This window comes from Acromyrmex echinatior, chromosome 2 (assembly GCF_024713525.1).
Source record: "Acromyrmex echinatior isolate Ae372 chromosome 2, ASM2471352v2, whole genome shotgun sequence".
Taxonomy (NCBI): Eukaryota; Metazoa; Arthropoda; class Insecta; order Hymenoptera; family Formicidae; genus Acromyrmex; species Acromyrmex echinatior.
The window spans coordinates 22,004,329-22,027,455 of NC_141853.1; the positions used below are offsets into that span (position 1 = coordinate 22,004,329).

The 23,127-nt window shown below is 29.4% G+C and overlaps 2 protein-coding genes and 1 long non-coding RNA gene across 11 annotated transcripts; 1 reads left to right on the top strand and 2 right to left on the bottom strand.

The window, feature by feature from the left end:
* Positions 1 to 6,102: 6,102 nt before the first annotated feature.
* Positions 6,103 to 12,317, bottom strand: Hcs (holocarboxylase synthetase-like protein). Of its 7 annotated transcripts, none has more exons than XM_087403523.1 (19): positions 12,170 to 12,309; positions 11,998 to 12,105; positions 11,571 to 11,604; positions 11,369 to 11,491; positions 10,994 to 11,124; positions 10,749 to 10,916; positions 10,439 to 10,595; positions 10,284 to 10,352; positions 10,065 to 10,205; positions 9,741 to 9,987; positions 9,486 to 9,617; positions 8,963 to 9,292; positions 8,323 to 8,689; positions 7,454 to 7,636; positions 7,177 to 7,306; positions 6,957 to 7,117; positions 6,698 to 6,818; positions 6,391 to 6,604; positions 6,103 to 6,293 (listed from the first exon to the last, which is right to left on the bottom strand). In XM_087403523.1, exons 4-19 carry the CDS (start codon positions 11,481 to 11,483, stop codon positions 6,125 to 6,127), a joined length of 2,835 nt encoding a protein of 944 aa, XP_087259649.1. In that variant the 5' UTR covers positions 11,484 to 11,491; positions 11,571 to 11,604; positions 11,998 to 12,105; positions 12,170 to 12,309; the 3' UTR covers positions 6,103 to 6,124. The 7 variants fall into 7 exon arrangements, with proteins under 7 accessions (XP_087259649.1, XP_087259648.1, XP_011062708.1 ...); XM_087403522.1 differs by having other exon boundaries at positions 11,563 to 11,604; XM_011064406.2 differs by lacking the exon at positions 11,998 to 12,105 and having other exon boundaries at positions 12,170 to 12,317.
* A 332-nt stretch (positions 12,318 to 12,649) lies between these two features.
* Coq5 (ubiquinone biosynthesis protein COQ3, mitochondrial) lies at positions 12,650 to 14,749 on the top strand. Of its 3 annotated transcripts, none has more exons than XM_011064408.2 (6): positions 12,655 to 12,795; positions 12,861 to 13,048; positions 13,245 to 13,657; positions 14,006 to 14,094; positions 14,180 to 14,303; positions 14,548 to 14,749. In XM_011064408.2, the coding sequence occupies exons 2-6, from the start codon at positions 12,871 to 12,873 to the stop codon at positions 14,635 to 14,637; spliced, it is 894 nt and encodes a 297-aa protein (XP_011062710.1). In that variant the 5' UTR covers positions 12,655 to 12,795; positions 12,861 to 12,870; the 3' UTR covers positions 14,638 to 14,749. The 3 variants fall into 3 exon arrangements, with proteins under 3 accessions (XP_087259653.1, XP_011062710.1, XP_011062709.1); XM_011064407.2 differs by having other exon boundaries at positions 12,666 to 12,805; XM_087403527.1 differs by having other exon boundaries at positions 12,650 to 13,048.
* A 1,831-nt stretch (positions 14,750 to 16,580) lies between these two features.
* Positions 16,581 to 22,882, bottom strand: LOC147910636 (uncharacterized). Its single transcript, XR_015544264.1, has 3 exons — positions 22,684 to 22,882; positions 18,114 to 18,278; positions 16,581 to 18,027 (listed from the first exon to the last, which is right to left on the bottom strand). It is a non-coding gene; the product is annotated as an uncharacterized LOC147910636 (long non-coding RNA).
* Between the last annotated feature and the right edge of the window lie 245 nt (positions 22,883 to 23,127).

A 23,127-nucleotide genomic window follows, 5' to 3' on the forward strand; every position in this document is an offset into this window, starting at 1 on the left:
TACTTATATTCGCGTCTCTGCTGTTCATGAAATAGTGCTATTAATTAAATTATATATATTAATTTATTTTAGCTAAAACATTAAGCATTCCAAAAAAACTTATGAAATACTTTTATGAAGTAGACAACATATATATAGCCAGATAATATCTCTCTTTATATATATTCGTATCATTCAAAAATAATTTTAGCAATCATTATTCAATAAAAATTAAAAATTATTTAATTAAAATATTACAATTTTTTTAACATACGTAGTACAATAATTACTCCATTTTGCATATGTACATGCATGTAGAGCACATAAAGCATCGAATATGAGACAAATTTTACATAAAATAAAAAATTATTTCTCTAACCCACTAAACATAACGAATATATTTCGTAACAACGCAACAAATTATATATATATATATATATATATATATATATATATATATATGTATGTATGTATGTACACGTACATATATAATTATAAATATATATAGGGTATCCCGTTTTGACCAATCACTTTTATGCAGATAGAGCGGACTAAACTAAATCAAAAAGTTCTCTACTATTTTGCAATTTTCGTAATAGTTAACAAGATTAATTATTAAAAATTGCCAAATATTGGTCTTGAATAATTTTTTACTCAAATACTATCAACTTTACAAAAAAATTACAAGAGACAAAAATCATTTATTTTCTTCTCAGAATTTGTTATCAACTTTTTAGTATTGCATTTTCTTATTTTTACTAACATGAGAAAATACGGTATTAAAAATTCTGAAAAAATTCTCAGAACTTTATGAGAAGAAAATTAATGATTTTTGTCTCTTGCAATTTTTCTGTAAAGTTGATAGTATTTGAATAAAAAATTATTCAAAGACCAATATTTGACAATTTTTAATAATTAATATCTTGTTAACTATTGCGAAAATGCAAAATGGTAAAGGACTTTTCGACTCAGTCCGCTATCTACACAAAAGCGATTAGCCAAAATTTACGGGACACTCTGTATATATATATATAATTTTTTTGTCCTATATTACAAATACGTGTACACACGCATTCATAAATACATATATAATATGAAGTTTTATACATATGTACATACCCTTACACATATATACATACATATATAATACTTCATATTATATATGTACATATGTATAATATATGTATGTAATATATGATACATGTGTACGAATAGAGATATAAAACTGTACGTTATATATATACATATATTTATTATCACATTTTAACATGTAGATATAATTCGCGGTAACAATTAACGAACATATAATTCTTTAACACATATAAAAAATAAGAGCATAAAAAACCACAGCACAAGTTATAGTTTGTGATATTTAATTATTATTACATTCATTAAAACATTAAACGTTTCGGCCACAATCTGGCCATCTTCAGTAATTCAATAATATTCTTAAAACGCAGAGTTACATCTAGTTGACATTAAATTCAACAGTCGAGAGTTGTAATTAAATAAACGTGTTCTTTTGTATGTGAAGATGCTTCATGCAGTAATGTTACACGGTCAATTGTCATATCAAGAAAAGTGTAGAACAAGAATTTCCTGATTCTAAATGAAATTATATATATTAAAATCTCCTAGTCAGAATATAAAGAAAAAGAATCATTACCTGTTTTACAGCAAAAAAACCAAACGATGAATCTCGAATATTTCTTTTACACAGTTAGAATTTTGTCGTGACATTATGTGTTGTTATTTGTCCTATCATATATTTTACCACTATTTATATATCTGAGTCAAAATTTTTAGAAAGTTCTAGAATTGTTTATTGACAGAAAGAGACATCCTTTTTTAGAAGAGGAAAATAAACCTCAGGCAAACCTTCCGTGTCACTTTGCTTATTGATACCACTTGATTGTTTTTTTATGTGTATCATTTCCGAAATTCTTCTTTTCGCTAAAGATTGTTCTCTATCTAAAATTCTTATATTATCCCAATCTAATTCATGCATCTCATTCATACGATGGCGTGAGACCACAGAAATTTCGGAAGAAGATTTTCTTATATCTGCCTTATGTTCTTTAATCCGAGTTTTTAATTTCCTTTTGGTTTGGCCAACATAAGAAGATTCACAGTTTAAGCAATTAATTTTATAAACTATTCCGCATTGGTCATCCTTAGGCAAAGCATCCTTTCCTGTCTTAATAAATGTATTCAATTTATTCATTGGTTTATAAGCTATATTAAAACCGTACATATGTGAAAGTTTTTTAAATTTTTCCGAAACTTTGCCCAAATATGGTAACGTGAAAAATTTTTTAGAAGTAACCTTAGAGTCACATTCATTATTAATTTCTTTAAGATTTTTATCTAAACTAGTTCTTTTTTCCAACGTTTTAATTCTATTATTTATTGTAGAAAATATAAACTTTAAAGGATAACCATTACTCAGAAACGTGTGAATTAATTCAGAGATGTTTTTTTCATGAAATATAGGATGGGATAAGAATAGAATTCTATCAAATGGCCCAATAATAACTCCCCTTTTATGATCTAACGGATGATTCGAAAAATAATTCAGATATCTCCCAGAATTGGTAGGTTTTTTATAAATATCGAAGATGATATTTCCTTCCTGTCTCATTAATTTAACATCTAGGAAATGTATGCCGTTATCATCGCCAAAGTAAATTCCACAGTATCCACAGTAAATTTAAGCCTTTCGTGATATGAGTTAAACAATTCTAGAACTCCTTCAACTTTTTCTTTATGTATAGCTAATAAAATATCGTCCACATAACGAAAATAAAACGATAAACTAATGTTATTCTTGGTAATGATTTCTTGTTCAAAATCTTGTAAAACAATGTTCGCCAGTATGGGGGACAAAGGAGAACCCATTGGCATGCCAAAAATCTGTTTAAATATTTTATTATCAAAACTAAAAAATATAGAATTAATTATAATCATAATAGCTTTGATAAATTCATGTAAAGGAATCGAAGTCTTATTCTCCATAAGATTCCACCTGCGTTCAATGCTTTTTGATACTAATTCGTTCGGAATATTCGTGTACATGGAGACCACGTCAAATGATATAATACTAAAATTGGTATCAATTGCTTTTCCATTGAGTTTATTTACTAAATCAAAGCTGTTTTTAACGAAACTGAAATTATTTATATTATTATTGTCAATGATTTCCTTTAAGAAAGTCGCCAGTGGATAAAAAGCACTATTAATGCAACTGACAATCAATCTCAAAGGGTGACCTTCTTTGTGAATTTTTGGCAAACCGTAAGATCTCGGAAGTTCGCCGTCCGAAACGTACAATTTTTTATATAAATTAGAATCAATGTACCCCTTATTTTTCCAATTTTTTAATAATTTACCAATTTCAACAGTTATTTTCTTCGTGGGATCTTTTTTGATTGACTCGTATGTAGTATGATCATTAAGAATTTCATACATTTTTTCTTTATAGCTATCACGACTCATAATTACGGTGGTATTCCCTTTATCCGCTCTAGTAATCAAAATATCAGGATTCTCTGAGATGAATCGCTTAACCTCTCTTACACCTTCGTATAAAATTGAATTTTCACAAGATTTAATATTACAATTCTTAATAGCTTTAAGAATTTGGACAGTTTCATTCCTAACATTTTTTCGCGTTTCATCATCAACCCTGAAAAGATTATATTCCACGTGTTTGATGAACTCACGTGTGATACCATCCTTACGTTGTTAGGCAAATTAAACTGTTGACCTAATTGTAGTAAGGCTAAGGCTTTATCTGAAACTTTAGCATTGCTCAGATTTATCAGCCATTGTTTATTAATATTACTTATATCGAAATTGCTATTAAAACTTTCAGGAGTGATATTAATCTTGTATGATGAATGAATTTTGTCAGGATTCATGATTTTATTTGAAACTATATTCAATTTTAAAGGTGCACAAGAAGTATCACAATTCATCTCAGAGGTCACACATTTCGTAATATTATAATTAATACGTTTTATATTCACAATTTCTTGGCGAATGTATTTAGCCCGCAAATTAGAGATTTTTTTACCGATTCTAACTTGTTCCTTTTGCCACATAATGTCAAAGTTAAATTCCTGTCTTCGAAAGAAAGAATAAGCTATATTATTCGGTAGAATTTTTTCAATTTTTCTACACATTTAGCTTATAATAATATAGCTTATTCTTTCTTTCGAAGACAGGAATTTAACTTTGACATTATGTGGCAAAAGGAACAAGTTAGAATCGGTAAAAAAATCTCTAATTTGCGGGCTAAATACATTCGCCAAGAAATTGTGAATATAAAACGTATTAATTATAATATTACGAAATGTGTGACCTCTGAGATGAATTGTGATACTTCTTGTGCACCTTTAAAATTGAATATAGTTTCAAATAAAATCATGAATCCTGACAAAATTCATTCATCATACAAGATTAATATCACTCCTGAAAGTTTTAATAGCAATTTCGATATAAGTAATATTAATAAACAATGGCTGATAAATCTGAGCAATGCTAAAGTTTCAGATAAAGCCTTAGCCTTACTACAATTAGGTCAACAGTTTAATTTGCCTAACAACGTAAGGATGGTACACACACGTGAGTTCATCAAACACGTGGAATATAATCTTTTCAGGGTTGATGATGAAACGCGAAAAAATGTTAGGAATGAAACTGTCCAAATTCTTAAAGCTATTAAGAATTGTAATATTAAATCTTGTGAAAATTCAATTTTATACGAAGGTGTAAGAGAGGTTAAGCGATTCATCTCAGAGAATCCTGATATTTTGATTACTAGAGCGGATAAAGGGAATACCACCGTAATTATGAGTCGTGATAGCTATAAAGAAAAAATGTATGAAATTCTTAATGATCATACTACATACGAGTCAATCAAAAAAGATCCCACGAAGAAAATAACTGTTGAAATTGGTAAATTATTAAAAAATTGGAAAAATAAGGGGTACATTGATTCTAATTTATATAAAAAATTGTACGTTTCGGACGGCGAACTTCCGAGATCTTACGGTTTGCCAAAAATTCACAAAGAAGGTCACCCTTTGAGATTGATTGTCAGTTGCATTAATAGTGCTTTTTATCCACTGGCGACTTTCTTAAAGGAAATCATTGACAATAATAATATAAATAATTTCAGTTTCGTTAAAAACAGCTTTGATTTAGTAAATAAACTCAATGGAAAAGCAATTGATACCAATTTTAGTATTATATCATTTGACGTGGTCTCCATGTACACGAATATTCCGACCGAATTAGTATCAAAAAGCATTGAACGCAGGTGGAATCTTATGGAGAATAAGACTTCGATTCCTTTACATGAATTTATCAAAGCTATTATGATTATAATTAATTCTACATTTTTTAGTTTTGATAATAAAATATTTAAACAGATTTTTGGCATGCCAATGGGTTCTCCTTTGTCCCCCATACTGGCGAACATTGTTTTACAAGATTTTGAACAAGAAATCATTACCAAGAATAACATTAGTTTATCGTTTTATTTTCGTTATGTGGACGATATTTTATTAGCTATACACAAAGAAAAAGTTGAAGGAGTTCTAGAATTGTTTAACTCATATCACGAAAGGCTTAAATTTACTGTGGACTTTGGCGATGATAACGGCATACATTTCCTAGATGTTAAATTAATGAGACAGGAAGGAAATATCATCTTCGATATTTATAAAAAACCTACCAATTCTGGGAGATATCTGAATTATTTTTCGAATCATCCGTTAGATCATAAAAGGGGAGTTATTATTGGGCAATTTGATAGAATTCTATTCTTATCCCATCCTATATTTCATGAAAAAAACATCTCTGAATTAATTCACACGTTTCTGAGTAATGGTTATCCTTTAAAGTTTATATTTTCTACAATAAATAATAGAATTAAAACGTTGGAAAAAAGAACTAGTTTAGATAAAAATCTTAAAGAAATTAATAATGAATGTGACTCTAAGGTTACTTCTAAAAAATTTTTCACGTTACCATATTTGGGCTGTGGGTTACTATAACTTGTGCTGTGGTTTTTTATGCTCTTATTTTTTATATGTGTTAATATTATAACCACGTTAGTTTTAAGATATTTTATAATTCTTTATTTTGGTACTATTAGCCCCTTGAAAAGATCATAACTATTTCCGTCTGATTGTACAGAAAATAAGCCTTTTTTTCCTTGCACCAACAGATATCCATAATCATCGATACCCAAGATTGTGACACTTTCTCTTCTTCCATTTATTCTCGTTACCATCACATTTGCATTCCTAAAAAATATGTATGTGTGTATGTATGTATGTATGGATAATGTAAAAATATTATATTAACTTTAACAAAGTGAAATTATTTAAAGTACGACTTTACGTGTGCAACCAATATTTGTAATAGAGTTGATAGAAGTGTTCTGTGTTGCCGTTCTGTAGAATATCTAATAAAGTTTCCATTTCATTGAATATCAATGCCAAGTACTTTTCATGAGACAACGTTTCCAATTTTGTACCATATTTTTGATTATATTGCAAAATCGCATCATTGATGCAAGTTGTGGGTTTATTATTGGAAAGGTTTACACCAGCACCTAAATATAAAATATATATTAATATATTATTTGTTTTAAATGAATTAAATTACCATAAATTTCATAAAGTTTATATTTGTGATTATTACGTACCAATATTGCAAATATACTTTGCTCCAACATCTTCTGATCGCGTAGAAACGATTATACCACCAATCTTAATCGAGTTACCTATATATATGTCGTTAGGCCATTTTATTCTGAGATTAATATCCTACAATAAGTTAATTAATATTAATTATCAGTATATTATTAATTTTCGTATTATATGTACATACTATATTTTGTATATATACTACATTTTTTTATAGAGATTAAAATTATAATTTATAATAGGAAAATATAAAAATACCTCATATCCTTTAATAGATCTTACAGATGATACAAGTGCTACAGCAGCAACATGTTGAAGAAGTGAGACATAACGACCGAGACTCGACATTATAGAAATGTGTACTTGTAAAGTAAACATAGCACAACCATTTGGACTGAGCCATTTATTATTATATCGCCCTGGAAATAACGCAGTCATTATACTATTTCTGCATATAATTAAAAATGAAAAATAATACCTCGTCCGTATATTTGTTGCCGTGGAATAACTGCCAGTCCGTGTTGTAATCGGGCATTACTCGCATGCATAGATGATGTCAAGATATCGGCGTATATCACTAAGCGGCCCAATTCTTTTGTACACAGATTCTGTGAAAATAAATTTTGAATTTATATGAAAATATGATAAAAATAATAAAAATTATTTTTTTAAACTTTAAATTACATGTAGCGCTTTGTGTTTAAGTGAATCTCTAAATATGTACAATCACTGCTAATGTTTAAAAGGGAATTTACTTCAAAATAATCTACAGTCGAGAAATTAGGCGGGCACATATGCATCATAATAGGGAGAAACTTAGCAGATGGTGAATGCGCGTCATCATTGTTTGCGCAAAATTGAATTTCCATGTCTGACATTTTTAATATGTTATTTTTATCCATTCTATCCTTCAGTTTTTCAAACAGCTTCATCTTCATCTGTAAATATATATACTGAGTAACTATACGTATTTTAATAATAAATGATTTTATTAAGACCGTAATGTAATAAATACTGAGAGTAAAAATAATCACTATAACGATCAAAGCTAGATCTTTAATGCTTAAATAATTATATATATATATATATATATATATATATATATATATATATACATACACATATATATATATACATACACATACATTATATATGTACAGGCATATATATATTTGTAACTATTCAAGCAGCACGCCGAATTGGTTTTCCGGACTTACAAACGCAATTAAACTACTGGAATAATCACAAATTAAATTGTCAAGCAAATTTTGATATTCAATCCGGTATCATATTAGAACTATGTTAATGTGCTGAAAAACTTTAAATAAATTTATATGATATACATTCATATAATTTATATGATGTACTATACATGATATATATACATATATTATATATATATATATTATATATATATATAATTCACATTTGAATTATTTAAGCATTAAAAATCTAGCTTTGACGGTTATAGGCTTGATTATTCTTATTCTCGGTATTTATTACATTATGATCTTAATAAAATCATTTGTTATTAAAATACGTATAGTTATTAATAAATCATAGCATTTTATTGCTAATTGTATAATTATTATTAGGATTATTCATTCTTAATATATTTATGTACCTCAAATTTGCCTAAAAAGTAACCTGGAGTATACCGCATAGATTTTTTATCTGATACTTGACTTAAATCACGATTTACATCCAATCCTAAATGTGTGCTCAGTAGATCGCTGATTATTTCCAATCGTGCAGTATTACTTTTTTTCAGCTCGTTAAATTTATCTCCCTCATATACATATTTCATTGGATCTATCTCTAAATGGATTTGAGAGAACACCACTTTACCATCACTATTAGGCAACGTTGCGAGTAATATGCTTGGACTGTGCCATGTTTCTTCTCTGCCTAATACTTTTACATCAAACGAATGTAAATTTCCCTTTTTGTCCTTAACACTAGTTGACGTTGGAGTATTCAATGCGGACGTCCTAAAATATAACATATATAGGTGGATATAATTGCAATATTTTTTCCAGATTTATTTTGATCTAATATTTTTCTTTTCTTTTCACGATAATATAATATATTAGGTGTTGGAATTAATTCGTAGCGTTTTTAATGAAAGAATGTTATTTATTTCACATGAGCATTAAAAAATACATTAATGAAAGTACTTCCCATCACTTGTAAAACGCTACGAATTAATTCCAACACCTAATATAATATTTTATTTTATTTTATTAATACAATGAAGATATTACCTTGTATCTTCGTGTTCTTGAGAAAAACGAGTTCGTACGGGAGATGCATGATAGCAAAAGATGTGATGCATCATACGCACTTGTTTCCATTTACCATATGAAAAGTGTACGAGTTCATTCTCACGTACTTCGGCAGTCTTAAACGATGGTAGCAAAATATGTAACATATCAGAGCATAACGCTAAGAGTTTGCCTCCTTGTATAATGTACTCTACAAGCTGAGCACCGAGCTCTGCGCCAACATTACCACAAAGAACTACTAAAGAAACCTGATCTATCCAAATTTTGCAACTATTATAGTCCCCTTTACAAAATACATGGATGTCATACCTGTAACATCACATGAAAATTATATAAAAAATTATGTTATCTCATAACAAAAGTAATGATTTATAACTAATAATTAATGAAATAAATAACTTAATTATCTGCAGAAGCAAGTTGTTAAAATTTATTATGTTTCGATACAACTTACTGACAAACTTATAGATCCTAATATAATATAAAACTTAACATAATATACCTATCTCGCTCTAGCACTTTTGATAATAAATTTTCTAAATTGTCGGTCGCACCTAGAGTATCTGCACAGACGAGAACATTTGGTGGTTTAATCACCTTACTGGGAATTTCCCCTACCTCCAATTCAGAATTTCTGTAAATTAATATAATACAAATAATTTTATTCTTTTATTGTTCATTACATAAATATAAATACAGTAATCATTAAATATATCCTACATATCCTTTTTATTATTTTTGGATATATTATACTCACTTGCAAGTTGCTTCTTTAGTAAACTTATTTTGATCAATATTTTCAACTTCTTCATTAGTATTGTCTTTTTTCTCCATGTTGTCAGGTAAATAAATTTTGGTTAAATCAGGTTTGTATCCTCCAGTAGCGGCAAGAAGCACGTCGCTTGGTAATGCTCTATTATATGGATTTTTTATCAATCCTCCTATACGTTCATCAGTTGGTGACGAATTACATGTTGCTGGTGCTGAATTAGATGTTTTAGCACCTAAAAGATGTAAAATTAAAAATACTTACAAAAATTTTTAGAGACAATTATACATAATGCTGGTATATCTTTCTTACTTGTTATATAGAAGTCTTCCGTAAATGCTTCAGAATTCACATTTTTATCTTGTGATCGTACACTCACACCACATATAATCCCTTTAGGCTTATTTTTCTGGGAAGATACTCGAGCTGCTTCACACTTTGCATAAAAACTATCTGTAAAAGCATACAATTATTTCACACGTTAAAAGATATATTACAATTAAATACAAGAGTTGAATCATTATAACTTACTTTTATTTGGTGGTGGACCAAGGTGTCCAGTATCATTATAAATATACGGTTTTCCCGATATTAAAACAGCTGAAAAAATAAAGTAAAATGAAGCAAATGAATGTCAAGTTATTGAAATATGTTATGTTTTTTTGAGATGCAAGAATAATATATACATTGAACACGTGTTAAACATAAGCCATGATTAATACAATATTGTCCTTGCATGACTCCAGTTATTAAGCTCGTAATATGTTCTATATCCGTTTCTAAAATAAAGCTCATATTCGTATCTGATGTTGTCCATGCCATGATTAGACCATAATCCTCAAGCTGTAAAATAATATGTATAAGTAGAACATGATAAATTGATTTGCAATTAATCACAAAATAATAGTTTCAAAGCTTACATAAATTATACATGCAGAATGTATAACAATAGAGCACAGAATGTATAACAAATAATTAAAGACTTGAGCATTGTACTTTTGCAGAGACTGTTGAGATCCGAGATCTATAAGTTTCCATATCAACTTCGACAAGAATATGCAGCTTGAGATCAGATTTGCTTGAAATCTGACAGCAGTTATTCGCATACAGGGGAAACGACTTTCCACTTGGATAACTCAGCCAGTCGGATATATCAACTTTTTGCTGATAAAACAATAATCATCAATTTTGTTTCACTTTTATAAATATAAGTGAAATAATATTTGTCATATTGTACATACTTGAGGATATATAGTATATAATTTTGCATTTTCTTGAAACCATACTAATTCGTCGAGTTTCGCAAGATGTTTGTTAGTACACAAGCGAGAACTCATAAAATGTTCATCGTCATATCGTGATGCGTTGCGATCTTGAAATCATTATAAAATATATATATATATAATGCATATTTCAATGCATATTTATTTAATAAATATAAATTTAAATTAAAAATTTTAACGTATAAGAACATGGAATGAATTCGATTCAAAACACTATTATTGCAATATTATATTTATAATATTCATAAATCATATTATATATATAAAAAAAACAAAAATAATATTATTTGTTAATTATGTCATAAAATCTATACGTATATATATACAAATTACCTTTATTTAGGTGTCGAAGTGACTTAATCTTAAGTGCAATAGAAGGATGATTCTTGCTTTCCTTAAAGATGGTATTTAAATGTGCTTTCAGAAATGATATCCTGCGTGCTTGCATGATGGTGGCTATCATGTAAAGAAACGTTAACAGCATACTTTTTTCATAAAAATCGTCAATAATTATTTAAAATACTTGCTAGTTTACTTTCGAATAGAAATTCCTGCCACCAATTTTAAATCTGAAAAATAAGATGCTTCCTATATAGAAAAACATATAAGATATAAACACACTTGGAGAAAATTTCGTCTCAAATTATCCCAATAAAAATATATATTTCTTGAAATAAAATGTCTAAGAAAAATCATATAAAGAGAAAATAAGTGGCTTCCACAACCTAAACAAATATTAAAATCAATCTGCAATTGTGTGTTAAAATCACACATGTGAATGCACAAATATATTTATGAATAATACTTATATATACAAATATATTTATGAATAATACTTATATATAACAAATATTGAATACACAAAATTTAATGTTTCTAAAGTGATGGCATTGCAGTAAAGTGTTGTAAAGAACAATTATAATCACAGACTTTTATAAATCTTTAGAAACATGTTCCCTTACACTCAAAGATTTCATAAAAATTAACACGTAACGTAGAGATGATAATCCTGATTAATTTCTGTTTTTTAACCGTACATACGAGCGACATGAAAAGCCACTTGGCAAATACTAAAACACGTTATTAAAACAAATTATAATTGCAAATTTAAATCGGTGGAATATCCATACGCACCATAATCGTGAACCATCGCTTTTCGCTTACAGTGGGATTAAAGTAGAGCGCAGAATCGGTAACCCCAGGTAGCCCATTCTCGAAAATATCGATAGTTACTGTGGCATTCCTAAAGACAGCCAGGAATGTGCTAAACTAGACATGATTGGACAAAACGCTCTGGACGTTCGGCAGAACAGAGCGTTATGTTATCGCTCTGAAACTAATTTATTGGATGCAATTAAATTATATGCTGAATTGCACAATTGTCATCTCTATCAATAGCAAATACATATAACAGATGCTGTTCAGCAAAAATATACATGTCACGTGATTAGTTGCAAAATAAAAAAAATTTTGAGACTTGAAATGTTATCTATTCGACAGTCAACTGCACATACACAAGTCTGTTCATAACATAATACATATAATACATACATATTCTTTCTTATATTTATCTATTAATTTATTCATGATTTAATAGCACGTGTTAACCGTTAGACTTATTCGTTGTACTTTTGCACTTTGCAACACTGTCTATACCTGAATGAGATGAATATATATTCTCTATTATTCTGCAACCTTGGAGGAAGAAAAAGAGAGAATCTCGAGTGCAGGAATTGAGTGTACTCGTACGACTTACGAGTGTAATGTCAGGTATCATATGGTACTGTTTACCTGATTGTTTTTTTTTAATTGTCTGCACTTGCAGGCATGATACGATGGCCTACAAAACTCTTTGTGTGAATATCATTAAAGAAAATCGAATATTAGATAGATATTTAAAAGCTGCTGTAACTATACGTGGTTATTCGAAAACAGCAAGCACATCTTCAGAGAATGAGAGATCAACACACTTTGGTTTTCAAACGATTAAGGAGAGTCAGAAGGCACGGGAAGGTGAAAATTCTATTATTTTTATCGAATGTTTTTCTTTTTTATTGTATGGAATACTAATAGTTGTCACAATGAATTAGACAATATTAGCAACAGTTATAACTTCTTGAGAATTACTATATATAATTTTATAATTATTGTAGCTTCTTGAATGATTGGATGTGCAGTGTCAAAGTTGATTCGAAAATATTTCTTGCAGTATACACCGTATTTGAAAATGTTGCCAATTCTTACGACATGATGAATGATGCAATGAGCATGGGTATCCATCGCATCTGGAAAGATATTTTTGTACAGGAATTAGGACCTACTCATGGTACCCATCTTTTGGATTCTGCTGGTGGCACAGGCGACATTACATTTCGGTATATTAATTTTCTGAGGAATACGCCAAATCCGCATAATGTACGTAGTCATGTAACTGTATGTGACATAAATCAACATATGTTGGACGTTGGGCAAAACCGAGTAAGTGGACTAGGTTTATCAGGGGACAGTAATTACGATATTATGTGGAAGCAAGAAGATGCAGAAAAGCTTTCCTTTGCAGATGATTCTTTCTCTGCCTATACCATAGCGTTTGGAATAAGGAATGTAACACATATTGATAAGGTACATTGATTTATTACTTAATCAATTATAAGATCTGTTTTCTGTGGTTGAAGTATACACTGTTGGAATTTAAAATGAAATAGGTATATGTTTGATATTTATCGAAAGCAAGAATGAGATCATTCTAATGTAGTCTAGTACAGGAACAGAAAACAAGCCTTATTTGTGTAAAAATACTGAAATATATTTGAAGTACATTATACATTACAGAATTTACATTTATTAATCTCTACTTATTATATATAATACCTATTTCGCATTTTAAACTAAAAATTATAAGTATATCTGAATATTAAATTTATATTAAATATAATTAATTAAATTTATTTGTTAATTTTTATGTCATAGGTATTGTCTGAGGCATACAGAGTATTACAGCCAGGAGGAAGATTTTTATGCCTAGAATTTAGTCACATTGATAATAAACCTTTACAATGGTATACATGCTAAAACAATAGAAAACTTATAAAAAGATGACATACATGTAATTTGTAGCAAAATTTCATTTACTATCTGTTTTAGGTTATACGATCAATATTCCTTTCAAATAATACCTGTAATGGGGGAACTGATTGCGGGAGAGTGGAAAGCTTATCAATATCTTGTAGAAAGCATAAGAAGATTTCCAAAACAAGAAGATTTCAAGGTAAAATACATTTTTTAAATATTCATTTTATTATTTCTTATACATAAACTGCAATAATGATATTAAGGTTTTTTGAAAACTTCCCTTGATATTATTGTTCTTTATTGTAATCCTATGCTCACACACAAACACATACACGCGCGCGCGCGCGCACACACACACACATTAGGCTTCCTTTTTATTATACTATGTTTTTTCGATTTTTAGTTATATTTGCTCTTCATGTTCTTCATTATATTTTCAGAATATGATCGAATTCGCAGGATTCAGAAATGTGACCTATCAAAATCTAACGTTTGGTGTAGTTGCTATTCATTCAGGATTTAAATTATAAGTAAAATATTTTGTTGGAGCTGATTATTTTTTTGAGGAACGAGGAAATTACAATTTTAATTAACAACATTGTCAAACAACAAATTACAGTAATATCAAAGTACAAAGAAAATGTATGTATAAAAATTTACATGTTTCCCTTTAGTTATTTATTACTTTTTATTAATTAGCATTTATTTTTTTCAGAAAAATTATGTATTGTTTCTTGATTATATTAGTTACTCGATCGTTATAAAAACTAAATATGTTGCTTAAATATACAATTATTACAATTTTATTGATTTACTATCATTTTGATATTGCAATATACGTATGATGTGTCTCGTCAGTTTATTATACGATCGTATTTCTATCATAATAATTACTTTCTACAATCGCATAAAACTTCTTTGTAGTATTTACGCGATATCACAAAGATACTGGTTAAAAACCTATTTCTCTATGCTAGTATATTTCGGCCACCTATCCGAGTGTGAAATTTGCTTGCTTACTGCGTAATCGCTTTACACCTGCAATCTACCATATTGCGTAAGAGTCGTGCGACTCTTTGGTACCTCGAACATGAGGTGACGCGACTAACTGTGCCTATCGCGATTTACGTTACTACGCATTTCTACGCTTCCGTAGATCGTTCTTTCGTAATTTCGTAGACCCGAGAATGCAAATAAGTACAAGAAAAAATTCTAAAAGACGATTTAAATGCAATAAAAAATGATTTATTTTAACAATTTTCAAGGTGGCTTATTATTCCTCTTTAATTAATATTGTTTATTTATCGTATCATTAGAAAAATTTTATTTTTTTAGAGCTTATCATTTATATTTTCTTGTATCCGATTCAATCCTAGATAAAAATATTATTTGGATCACAAATTTTTCAGGTATAAATTATATTAATTAACTGACTTAATTAAAAATTATTAATATTATAAAAGTGTGTGCATGAATAACAATTATCTCTTCCACACGCACAAGTGAGCTACAATATATGTGTATATAATTTTAATTTGACGGAGGACAATGAGAAATGCGAACTTTTTTTGAAGAGATAAAGATATAATCTCAAATTTGCATAATGCGTTAAGAACATCATAATTTTCGAACAGTTTAGAAACATAAAATAGGATTAATAGCAGGTTTGGGTAAGTTAACTTTTTTTTAAACTAAATTAAGTTAAAGTTAACAGTCTTGAAAATTTAATTTAATTTAAATACAAGTTAATCCATAATAAGATTAATTGAATTAAAGAGAGTTAATAAAAAATGTAATTAAAAAATTAAAAGTTAAATTTGGTTCAAACAAACAACCAAAAAGAAAAGAGAAAAAGTTTGACTATTTTACATAATTTTTCGTTTTTTTCCTTTCTTACAGCTTATTTATTTAATCTAGTTACTTTTATTCACAAATAACGATTATACAATATAAAATTACTAAATTATATACTCATTAGCCTCTCGCATTGTATCTAAGGATTGACTTTAAAAAAATCAAATTAAAAGTTAATAGTTACTGATAAAATGTAACTAAATTAAGTTAAAATGTATTAGGTGTTGGAATTAATTCGTAGCGTTTTACAAGTGATGGGAAGTACTTTCATTAATGTATTTTTTAATGCTCATGTGAAATAAATAACATTCTTTCATTAAAAAACGCTACGAATTAATTCCAACACCTAATAACTAAATTAAGTTAAAAAGTTAAAGAGTCTAAAATGTAACTAAGTTAAGTTAAAATTAATTAACTTTTTAACTTTTTAACTTAACTTTTATTTTTTTAACTTAGCACTATCCAACCTTGATTAATAGTGATGAAAGAAGAGTAAGAGCATTTTTTAAAAATAATTTTTGTTATTCAAAATTGTGTCACTCAAAATAATGTTTGTCACTCAAAATTCTTATTTGACTTCTGTTTATATTTAACCTAATTTATCTTTTGTTCTACGATCTTTCTTTTTTTTTATTTTGTTCATTGCATTCTTATTTTATATAATCCATTCAACTTTCACTCTGATCATCTTGTTTTTATTATAGAAAGATATAGTAATAACTTTGCTTATCTTTACTCATTTTTATTGATATATTACATTTGATGTACTATTTAGATACAAATAGTACAATCTATCCTGATTCATAGTCAAAGCCTTATATTTAAGATTATCTTAAGTGCAATCCTAACCCTGGTAAAAAAAATTGATAGAAAAATCCTATTGTTCGAAATCTGGTTTGTGAATTAAATCTTCTAGAAATATTATATAAATCTCATAGAATTCGATAAAATTTGATAGATTCATATCCGATCAATCTAATCTCGCGAAATTAACGATAAAAAACAATATAACTTTTATAGAAAATCAATTGATAGAATTCCTATCGTTCTCAATCGTTCTCTATCAATTTTTTTTATCAGGGAAAATGTCATAAACCAATCAAACGGTCGCATTAGCATCTTAAAACATTATTTAAGACGGTCTTAAAATAATAGATTATGAATACCGATCTACGTGTTTGGTTATACAAGAAGTTAGAAAACAATACAATAAAAGAAGGAAGTTTCAACGCGCCGATAGGAGACGACCCAGTGAGAGAAGATGTATTGTGTTAACAGCAGCAAAGATGATACCAACGGATCGAAGGCCGTCGAGGCAAAGGGGGAAATTCATTCTACGTGGCGTAATATCTACATGCGTCATGCGGTGTGCTTTCTCTAGGAGGTGAAAATTCTTAACTTTCTTCGACCATAGAAACATACCTATCGTCGCCAATGATGCTTGGCACCGCGCTCCCACAGCTTTTCACGACTCGTCGGTTTGTCTATTATTGACGCATCTTCTCCTCACTTCCCGGTATGTTACTGGCGCCAACGATTTCGCTTCGATCGACGTTCACAATACGTTATGTCACCCCCACGAGAGATTCCTCTTTTTCCTCTTTTCTAAGACCCAACGATTTTCTAACTTCGTCAGCGTGGGAATTCACGGTTGCATGCGAATTTATAACTTTGTAACATGAACTTTTCGAGATTCACTTTTTTCAACATACATTTGTAAGTATCTCTTTTTATAAATTATTTATAAACTATTATTATAACTAGATAAGAAGACTTATCAAATGGTATAATACATACAAAATATCGTTAATACATTACGTAATTTTGCCGTTCACTCTTAAAAAAAAAAAAGAAATTATCCTTCATGCCGGAAACTTAATAAATAATTAATGCAAACAGAGGTCAAATTCGCCAAGTGATAAATTGGGAGAGATATTTCTTACAAGAAGAAATCGCGCGATACCGGTTATACCGAACGAAGAAGCAGAATCGTGATGCAGCTTCTTGCGCACGTATCGATTTTCCTGACCCCGGTGACCACGTACCCTTTCCGCCTTGGATACTTCCTGGAAAGTATATAATGCTCCGCTTCAGTCTACGGTTTATATCCGTCTACTCGTAAGGATCAGTACAACGCTATTATACAACACACCATTTCTCACAATACTCCACGTAGTTCATCCGATTGATAAACATTGCTCTTATTAGATTTATGAGTGAGCGATGTATTAAACCAGCAATTCATCGCTATTAAATAAATTAACATACAGCGCCTGTCATGCAAGAGCATTGTATACGCGATTATTATATTATTGTCCTAAAATAAAAAAAGATTTTTTTTACTCGATTTGAAAGATCATTAGGTACTCTGATATAAAATCTAGTCTTCATTATCAATGATTGTGTATATTCTATTGTGAAGCTATTTTGATTTTATACAATTAAATCAATAGAATTTTATGGACATGAGATTAAATACATATCGGAATAATCAATTTTAATATATTAAATATTAAATTTTAATATATTAAATATATTTAATATATACTTAATAAATTATATTAAAATATTTTGGGAAGAAACAAAATAAAATATTCAAATTCTATAATGTTAATGGACATTGTTCTCAATGTACAATGAGAACTACATTGAATTTATTTATATATACTTATACATTTTGTAATATAGTAAAAATATTAACGAGCGAAAGAGTTAACTATTCGCTTGGAGTAAATTATGATATAAATATTTGGCTTAATTTATTAAAGGACGAATCGTATTGCATCGGCGTTCTAGATTACATCAGCAAACGTGAGAATTACGCGATGATTGCGCCGATTAATCGAGAGTAACAACGCGAACTTCCGAGTCGTGATATAAAGTTCTTGGGATCAGGTGGGATCAAAATGCTTCCATTTCTTTGAACTTATACATAGCTTATATAAAATTAGATTTATTCTAATAAAAATATATAAATTGTATAGCTTATTTCGAAGTTTTAGAGCTGATTCCACCAATGTAAGATTAACTTTTGATTGATTTTGATTCAATTTATTCTTTATCTTTTTGTGTGTAATTCTTTAATAACATACCTCGAGATATAGAAAACTCTACACAGTTAATATTACCCGTCTGGATCAATATCTTAAATCTCTTAAAAGAACGAGTATCGCAGTTTGGTGTGATGCAATATTATATTTAATTTTCACGTAAATCAAATTATAATTATTTTCATAACAGCTCTCTCTCCATATTTTTTTCTCGGTAAAAATTTCACAAGATATAGAGAGAGAGAGCTATCGTAAAATTATTTGATATGTACAGTTTTTTGATATAGTACAGTAATAAATAAGGAAACATGCGATTATAGACTTCTAACGTTACGTAATTAGTCTGTGTTGGTTTAACCAAAAATTTACAAAGGTGATTCTACTTAATACCCGAGAGATGAGCGCTCGATGGCGTACGGATACTGACGACAGTATTGGAAAGGAGAGAAAGTGTTAGATAAGGATAACTTGGCATTCGGACAAGTCTCTCTGCATAGAGCTTCTCCTCGCGGCATTACAATTATAACACGATTATCATCGCGAAAATATAAATGCCAGACTGACAAATCGATTGAAATGATAAAGAAAATATGAAAGAAAAATCGCCGTATGAATTTATACTCAATATCGCGTCGCTTTTAATCCTAAAGCTTACAACACAACATTGCTTTATATCTTTTTTTTTTAAATTATGATTTAATCCTAATGATTTAAGTCTATTACAATTTATTTCATATTTTAATTATTTTATGTTTAATTTATATATTTTTTTAGTGTCTTAATATATTTCATAATTTTTATTTAAAAAATTTTATTTTTAATTTAAATAAGTTCTTTTTATAAATTTTATTTATTCTTACTATATTTTTGATATACATATATTATCTTTTAACAAATGAAATGATCAAATTAATAAAAATAAGTAAGTATTGATCTGAGGTATGATAGGAGGTAACGAAATTCGTGCATTTCGTGAAAGATGTGACAGACAAAGAAACGAGATGAGAAAGGAGCGAACGAAGAACGGATGTGCTCTTACTGAGCTGAGAGAGTCAGCTGAGAGTAAGAGCGAAGAGGCTTGTAATTAAGTCGCATAAGGTCCGAGGTGAACAGGAAAATTTCGATCACACGCGATTTAACCGGATGTCCCGAGATATGCCACAGCGCTCGAAGGTAGAAAGGTCTTTCTTCCTGGGTCAGCGAAGAGACTTATTCTTCGTCGAGAAACATTTAGCCCACGCGCGGAACGCATATATATATATATGTATATATAAGGTATTTCATATATCTCAAGATGCAATTTTTACTTATATGTATATGTAATGTACTTATACATATAGGGTGATACACATACAAGTATTATAAAAATTTAGCTAGATACATCTGAAATAATTTTATTGGACCATCAAATAATTAAGTATGCACAAATCTCAAACATGAAATGAAATTCTCTTATTGACGGGCTTATGACGGTCGAAGCTAGATCTTTCAATGCCTAAATAATTCGAAATAATAGCTCAAGTATCCTACACAATTATTTTTGTATAGTCATGATAAAATTATTTTTAAATCTGTATCTAGCTAAATTTGTAGATACTTGAGGAAAATCATTTTTTAATACTTTGTGAGCGTGTATTTCTAGATAAAAAGGAAGAAATGAAAACATTTGAGATCTAATGTTCATAGAAATATTTGTTCTTCCATTTTATCCAAGAATACGCTCACGAAATTTTAAAACATACTTATAATGAATTATGACTTACCCTGTACATACATACATAAAATATTTCGGTTAAAAATCTAAATGTTGTGGAAAATGTTCAATTCCAACTCGGTCTAAGTTGCCTCGCATTAGGAAATTATCTAACGGGGCGGAATATACGGGAATATACGGTTTAAAGGAGTGTTTATAGTGTCGGAACATATTTCGTCACGAATTCAATCGCTTATGAAACGTTATTTGCATGTAACTCATTTGCCGAGTGTCATGCCAAGTGGTTGTGTACAAGCAACGTGTGCATCACAGACATATGAAAGAAGTCATCATGCTCGACTACGACGATCAAGACTAATGCTCATTTCCACCAATGTAGATTAATTTTAATCTCGGTTCAATTTAATCTTCATCTTTTTCTAATCTTTAGAACTAGAAATAGACGAAGAGTAAGTTGTGAACCGAGATTAAAATCAATCTATATTGATGGAAAAGGGCATAAGAAGAAGAATTACTATTAAGACATATAATTTTCTTTTCACAATCATTTCGATGACATATTCTAACTTCACGAAACAATTTATGCTCAATATCAAAATTTTCTTCTAGGCATTTAGATTATCGGTAACCACTGAATACTGTATACTAAATTCATGTGATGTTTTCGGTAAATATTTGCTAATGGTATTACATTTATATAAACATCACCATATATCAAAATTAATCATTCGTCCAGAACGGTTAATTCTGTATATCAAAACCAACAGTTTCCAACAAAATAATGAATGATGAAATGTCATTATTCATCAATATTTATTCTCCAAATCTTATCGAACTCATAAAATTTTTATAGAAAAGCAGTAAGTATAGGATTTCGAGAATAAATATTAAATTTTGACACATTGCCTCTCGAAAGGAAACGGCAACCTATCGAGAATATCTTTGCCAAGAATGTTTCTTTAACAAAATGTCGTCGTTCGGAATCGACGTTAAACTATAGACATACGACTGTATACAACCAGCGTGTGCACCACAGACATATGAGAGAAATCACCACGGTCGGCCACGAGCAACAGGAGTGGGCACAGAACTTGGAGAAAAAATAATCATGTATTACATCATAAGATACCACGGTGAGATACTCATTTTGTTGGGTACTATTACTTTTGGAAAACTTGGACTCAAACGCTACTGATGTACTCATTTCCTTGTAATCACTGGCACACTCATTATGAATATGAAAAAAAAGTATTTCTTATATTTCCCAAAACATATAGAAATTGGATTGAAAAATTGCATTTTTTATACAGAACTTTTAACTGAGTAATACACTTAAATATAAAGAATCTTTCTTTAAATTTATAAAGATAAAGAAATTGCTTCATACAATTCCTATAAATAAATAAATAAAAATGCATTGGGCTTAAAAAGGATTCATTTCAATGTTTGCGAATTTCTGAAAATCTGAATTTCTAATTGAAATCTACAATATTTCGCGTTAACAGGTCATCTCACACCGTACCTTCAGCCACGGAAACGAAGGTGCTATCGCGGCCAGATCGAGCGAGTTCCTATTTCGTTTCACCTTAATAATCTAACGCAATAAATATCGCAATAAATATTGCGCAACCTTAACTTGTATCCCATGCTCTTTGGACGCAACGCAAGGAGAAGGGGATGTGACAAAAATTCTCCCCGTCGATTGTCAGACATTCTCAACAAGGAAACTATTGGTTCCTACTGATAGTCTATTATGTATGGTATTTATGTTCGCGAAGCAGATCTGTTACGCAAAGTCGACTTCTACGCGCGGGACACGCTATTCGCCATCATCTTGGGGAATCTTGGAAGATTTCACTGCCTCGTAGGCGACCCGTCGGTTTAACGTTTTACCTCGAGGGACCGTAAAATTTACGAGGCCGTATCCTATCATTATCATTATATTCTAAGATACTTACGCATAATAGCTGGCACAAAGTTTCGTTATATACATACATACACATGTTGCACAACGCTCGCGGAAAAGGAGGCACTATTCACGGTATTCCACATTCGCGACGAGCGTGACGTCTAATCTGCTCGTAATGTACATGACGCAAATTACGTTACGTTTACATTACACGCTGGGACGTTTCGCGGAAAAAGTTAAGACATCCGCTGGCCAATGATATTTCTTCCATGATATGAATTTCTGTACGTGCTCGCGAGAATCCGTGTTATGGAAAGCATAAAAGCAGGATTTAATTATACGACGCTTATTTCATTTAAGAGCATCTTTTAATTAATAAATTATAGTTGCATTTAGTAAAATTTTAATTAAACAATAAAAAGAGCAAGTTGATCTTATTATTTATCTGTTTAGCTTAGTTGTTTTATTAACATCTTCAAAAAATAAGAGATTC

Bases quoted from the DNA above. Each gene is read 5' to 3' on its own strand.
- Hcs (XM_087403520.1), bottom strand. From the start codon at position 11,519: ATGCTGTTAACGTTTCTTTACATGATAGCCACCATCATGCAAGCACGC. The intron at 11,125-11,368 runs GTAATTTGTATA...AATGATTTCAAG, and splicing joins ACTTCGACACCTAAATAAAG to ATCGCAACGCATCACGATAT. The intron at 7,307-7,453 runs GTAAATTCCCTT...TTATTTTCACAG, and splicing joins CGACTGTAGATTATTTTGAA to AATCTGTGTACAAAAGAATT.
- Coq5 (XM_087403527.1), top strand. From the start codon at position 12,799: ATGTCAGGTATCATATGGTACTGTTTACCTGATTGTTTTTTTTTAATT. The intron at 13,049-13,244 runs GTGAAAATTCTA...TATTTCTTGCAG, and splicing joins GAGTCAGAAGGCACGGGAAG to TATACACCGTATTTGAAAAT. The intron at 14,304-14,547 runs GTAAAATACATT...TTATATTTTCAG, and splicing joins CAAAACAAGAAGATTTCAAG to AATATGATCGAATTCGCAGG.